Below are 6,001 nucleotides of genomic sequence, written 5' to 3' on the forward strand. Positions count from 1 at the left end.
GCCTTAGTTTTATTTTGAAGAATTCAATGCCTTTTAAGACTTTTTAAGGACCCCCAGGAACCCTGCATACAGTGTGAGCTGTAGCTGCTTGCAACGACTGAAAGAAAGCTACAGTGTACCCCCGGCTTAAACTACAGGCAAAACAGCCGAATGCATTTGTGGCAAATTTTAATCCCACCTCACTCTCTGCTACGCTGGCACCAGAGAAAACAAAACTTTGGACTTGTTTTATGCAAATGTCAAGGACTCAAAATCTTTTTTTTTCCTCTGCTCAGGTTATAAGCCACTTTATAAGAAACAACATGCATTAAAAAGAACTGTAAGGAAGTGTTCACAGGAAGCTGAAGAAGCCCTGCAAGGTTGATCAGAGGCTGTGTAGATAAAACCATCCCTACCAGAACAGGGAAATGCTTCCCAAATAATAAACCATGGATCACAGGTGATCTGAAGGAACTGTTCAACAAGAAAAAAGAAGCCTTTAAGAGGAGAGGGAGACAGGCAACTAATGAGTATACAGAAGAAATTTAAAGTCAAGATCAGAGAAAGCAAGGAGGCATATGAAAAGGCTGAAAAACAAGCTCCAGTACAACAACGGAGGCTTCTCCAGATCCAGTGCAAGACAGGCCTCTACAGGAGATCCTTCAAGCCAACAGCATCCAGGCCGACAAAAACTCGATGAAAAAAAAAGAAAAAGGCCAACCCTGTTAGTTACTGCAACATTTAATTTCCCCTTTGGATTAATAAAGTACCTTTGAATTGAATTGCACTGAATTATGGGATGGATAGTCTGAGGACGGGTTGACAGAGGGGATAAAGGGAATGGAAAGGACTTTGCTCTCCTACTCAGTCCTAAAATTGTCCCTTGGGACGTCATACTGTTGTGTTTTCTTTTGCAGGTGTGAGATTAGCTACAGAAATGAGACAAATTCAGCGGCTGAATTTCTTGTCAAGTTTTAATAAACCAACTTTTTTCCTTTTCGTTTCTCCTCAACATGAACAAGAAGACATTTCTCACTTCCTTCAGGTTATGCAACAAGCTGCTCCCAGCTGTTAATGTTGGTAGCATAAAATGTAAGTTGAACCATTTATTTCTGTTCCATAAATGCAGTTATTTGCACTGCGTTTGTGTTTATTTTTAACTTTTCTGATTGCTGATCTTCATCTTCTGTTCTATTCTATTTCATTCTGTTATATTCCTTTCTATACTGTATGTAGAAATGTGGTTTCAAGGTCTAAAGATCGTTGGTTTCTGCCAACCCTTTATAAGCAGAGATGATACCTGGAGTAAAGGGATATTTTGCTGCTTTAATTAGTGTTTTAATTAGTTTGGGGATTTCTGTTGTTATGTGGAGGCATCAGGCTGATATTTAGAGACCTGAGAAGTTGAAGTTTAACTCTGAAGACACAGAGCAGATAGGAAATATGGAAGCAAAGAATCAGGAGCCGATGCACTCAGTGGAAACAGGGACAGATGGGTGGACTACCAGCCATTAGCTGTATTGTTTGGTCAGACACCCTCAGTTTGGTCTTGTTAGTCTATAGACTGAATTTTTGTTTGCATTTATATATAATTTGAGCAGATAGATCGATGAGAAGCAGACACAATCTGAGAAAAGCAGTTTCAGATGTTTCCTAAAGGTGGACTTGGTGATGGTGGCTAACCTGGGATCAGCTAGTAATGCTTGGATTTGGGCCTCAAGCTGACGTTGTTGGTCCAGAGCTTCATCTCTCTCCTTCTGCAGCCTCAGCAGCTCCTCCTAATTAAAAACACAAAAACACAACAGTCACCTCTGACAGGAGTCAGGTCTGGATGAGCAGCAGAAAGAACAAACAATAATCCTCAGCACCGGAGTTTAAACTGCTAATGCTTTAATTAAACGACGACTTTTCAGTACGATGAACTGAGTGAATAATACATAAAAATGTATGTCAGGGATTTAAGATGTAGAACAACACTTGACAGAGTGTGTGTTTGTGCTTGTAATATGGAGACCCAGCAGGCAGAATGGAGATCAGGTTCTGGATAACACTGGAACGGAGTGTTTAAATAAAGGCTTCATTAATTCACTAACAGCCTAATTAATGAACATAAATGTCAACACACCTTATGATGAGGATTTATTTTACATCAGCTCCAACGTTACTACAGGCCTGAACCAAAACTGAAGGTTTATTTAAGGACAAACTGGGAGGGGTTAATGGATGAACCTGTCATTTAAATCCCATATCAAAGAGGTTTCTAGAATTTCCTTCTTTCATCTGAGGAATATTGCAAAAATGAGAAATCTCTGTCCAGGGGTGATGCTGAGAAACTAGTCCATGCATTTGTTACTTCAAGGCTGGACTATTGTAATTCTTTACTATCAGGAAGTCCACAAACTGTAGTTAAAAGCCTTCAGCTGATCCAAAATGCTGCAGCCAGAGTTCTGATGAAAATGAAAAAGAGAGATCATATCTCTCCTATCCTGGCTTATCTTCATTGGCTTCCTGTTAAATCCAGAATAGAATTTAAAATCCTCCTTCTCACATATAAAGCCTTAAATGGCCAAGCTCTATCTGATATCAGAGATCTGATTGTTCCTTATGTTCCTAACAGAGCACTTTGATAAAGCTTATAGTTAGAGTGGCTCAGGTTATCCTGAGGTATCTCCATAGTTATGCTGCTATAGGCTTAGACTGCTGGAGGACATAGGGACCCCTTTTCATCATTCTGCTTCATTCTATCTCTATTCTCCCACTCTGCAGAATCTGTTAGTTCAATCTCTAACGTTCTGCCCTCTCTGCTTTTTCTCATAGTAGCTTCATCTGGTCTGTTCCTGTTTGGCTGTGACTCCATCCTGGAGAGAAATATCAGCTGTGCTGCTGCCATCAACACCTCAGTTTATGAATTGTTAAAACACTTCACAGTACAGTATTTTATTGTTTATCATTTAACCATTCACTATTATGTTATTATACATTTTTCTAAGGTCCACATTTGTGTGACATTTTTTTCTATAATCTTTTTTGCTTCTGACACTAGAAACTCTAGAATTTCTCAATTGAATAAAGGGATTTTCTTTTCTATTCTATTCTATTCTATTCTATTTTATTCTATTCTATTCTAAATGTTGGAGCTCAAGCCTCGACTGAAAACTGGCTCAAAGTTCGTCTGATTAACTGTTTGTTTCCCTGACAGACCCTCCTATGGAGCTAGTTTACTGTTAGCTTTTCTAACATAGAAAGTATTTATAGATCAGTGCTTCTATATTATATTTCTATGTCTGCTTCTGTCTCCTTGAACCCCAGTCAGCCTCAGCAGATGGCCGCTCACACTGAGCCTGGTTCTGCTGGAGGTTTCTTCCTGTTAAAAGGGAGTTTCTCCTCTCCACTGTCGCTACAAGCATGCTTAGTGTGAGGGATTGCTGAAGAGCCAATGAGTCGATGCAATCAGCTGGTTTTCCTTAGATAGAACCTTTGAACCTTTAATCTGATTGTGATGATCTGGTTGATCTAAAAAGTGACCTGAGATGATATGATGCTTAACAGAATCATGAATGCCAGATGTTACCAGCTTGATTTAACATATTTTTATTTTTATTTTTTATTTTATTTTTGAGTGAGCTGGAAACCAGAACAGATGGTGTTGTTGGGCAACTGTCCGGCACCAGAACCAGTACAGTCTGTTTACCATTACTGAATTCCTACAGGTTCCCCACACCGGCTGCCTCCTGCCTCTTCCAGGACCCCGTGTCTCACTGTCTTTGGTAAAACTCTGTTAAGGCTGACTCCAGCAGGGATTACAGGCCTGACCCTCGCCTCCTCCTCTGCCTCCTGCTCTATTCTAATTAAAGCCTCCAAGGTCTGAGAGTTTAAAGTGAGACATCAAAAGAGGAACCAAACCCAGAGAGTCAATATGTGTCTTTTCCAGCCGGGCCGGAGGACATGCTTCAAAAGGGCTGCCAGCCTTATTAATCAGAATAATTTCCAAATGAGGTGATCAGTAAGTAGGAGCGACACAGAGCTGACCTTTAGCATGAGGAGTTAAGGTCAACGACAGAAAGGAAGAGTGGTGGGAGGAGGTAATAAAACTACTGCGCTGGGACCTTTGACATGATGAGGGCAGATTATGGAGGCAGAGGAAAGATGGGGGAGGAGACTAAAACCAGAGGCTCTTTATTGGCCACGTTAGAGGCAGAGGAAGAGAGCAGGAGGCGAACTTAAAGAGGGAGGGAAGAAAGGGAACGTGCTCTGACCTTTAAAACAAACAGTGGAGGTGATCAGGAGCAGACATTAAAGGAGGAAGAGCTGATCCAGGAGGAGGAAATGAGGAGAGAATCAGCTTAATATCATAAGCCTTTTTTATACATAATCAGCTCCAGACGTTCTGCAGAGTCTGACTCTCTCCTCAAAGTGAGTTTCCGAGAGCTACAGGTGTTTGAATATGATGGCACCTCAGTTTTTTTACTTAATGCTGTGACCCTGGGAGCCCTCATATGATTGGCTCAGAAACCAGGAAGTAAATGCAGGCTAAAGATCTGCAGCGATGTAGTTCTGGATTGCACTTTCTAGGTTAGAGAGGAGAAGAACTGGACCAGGGCGTTGTTGATAGGGAGCCTTACCTCCATCTCAGGGAGAAATTAGATGATTCTGCTACATTTAACTATTACATTTCTAACTAATTGCTCTGTTAACTGCTTCTCCCTCCAGCTTTGTTTTTTCCTTTCAGAGCTCGCCACAGTGACTCATCTAACTGCATCTTCTTCTGTCACACTAACATCTCATCCAGTTCTCCTGCCTGGTAGCTCCAGCTGCTCCAGATGTTCTCCTCTGTCCACATCCTAACCCTCTCTGGCCTCTCCACCTCAGCCTCTTCATCTCTATTTGCTCTCTCACCTCACCTTATCCCCCGAAAAACCTGATATCTTTGTCCAACATGCTTGGAGTCACCTCTTTACATCATTTCCACACTTGCAGTTACACTGGACTGTTGACCCAAAGCACAGATCCTCTAACTATAATCAGAAATCATGATTCTGTGAAGCATATCAACTCATCACTGAGTTCAGTGGTCTCATCTGCATCAGGTACAAAGAGAAACTCCCTAAATCTGCTGAATCAGGTTAAAAAAAAGGCTGCAGACGACAGAATCTCTGTCCCTCTTCTCTGCTCCACCTCAGAGCATCGGCTAGGCTAGATTGTTCTAAAATTTATGAAATGTTTGATCATCATCAAACTGCCTTAGTGCGGTTTGATGACGATGATGATGTGGGGAGCTGGAAACCGTTCAGAATGGCACCCAGACCAGACCTCTTCCTGAGGGAGCAGAGGAGGAGTTAACTCCCTCCACCTCTGCTGAAACACATCAGATCGCTCTGATCTTTGCAGGCAGGCTGAGGTCAGCAGCTGCGTACAGAAACAGCTGCAGCAGGGCTGACCAGAGGATCATTCTCTCACCCGTCTTCTCCAACGGGGCCCAAACTTTCAGGACGACCCAGAACTCTCTGGTCGCCATAATGGAGCCAGACCACTGCTGCAGGAAGGAACTCACTGCTACGTCCAATCTGACGGCTGCACAACGCTCTGCAGTCACATGAAAACCAACAGAGATGCTTCCAGAACTCGCCTTCCTCTATCCTTTATGCTGACGCTACATCTATACTCAAAGGTTTAGATGTATTTTTTTCCGTTTTCCTCTACAGTCCTTCAGCCTGACCAGCGTCTGAATGCTGCTGCATTAAAGGAAAAGTCCGCTCATATTCAGAATTCAAACTTCTGAAAGTACTTTAAATCTGAAATTATTACATACTGTTCAATAAATATAATTGTTTTTAATTCAGAGTGATTTTCTTTTGAATGTGCTTTACTGGAGGCATCCATGTTTGTCAAAGAACACTACTGCCACCTACTGGTTTGTGACGTCACGGTGAGGTATCGGCTGTTGATCAAGTCCCAGTGTAACATTCTTCTTCCAAATGTTGGCTACATATTACGTATTTTTTCTCTGGCCAAAAGTTCAATG

General features: G+C 41.9%; 1 protein-coding gene across 8 annotated transcripts in view; it reads right to left on the reverse strand.

Annotated features, from left to right (window-relative positions):
* The window catches only part of mipol1 (mirror-image polydactyly 1), an 83,606-nt gene that overhangs the window by 12,460 nt on the left and 65,145 nt on the right, over positions 1–6,001 (reverse strand). For all 8 annotated transcript variants that reach the window (XM_015374880.1, XM_015374878.1, XM_015374877.1 and 5 more), the window contains one exon: positions 1,663–1,757. In XM_015374880.1, the coding sequence (XP_015230366.1) occupies positions 1,663–1,757 (95 nt within the window). The remainder of the gene's footprint in view (positions 1–1,662; positions 1,758–6,001) is intronic.

Source organism: Cyprinodon variegatus, unplaced genomic scaffold (assembly GCF_000732505.1).
Source record: "Cyprinodon variegatus isolate N-32 unplaced genomic scaffold, C_variegatus-1.0 Scaffold110, whole genome shotgun sequence".
NCBI classification, from domain to species: Eukaryota; Metazoa; Chordata; class Actinopteri; order Cyprinodontiformes; family Cyprinodontidae; genus Cyprinodon; species Cyprinodon variegatus.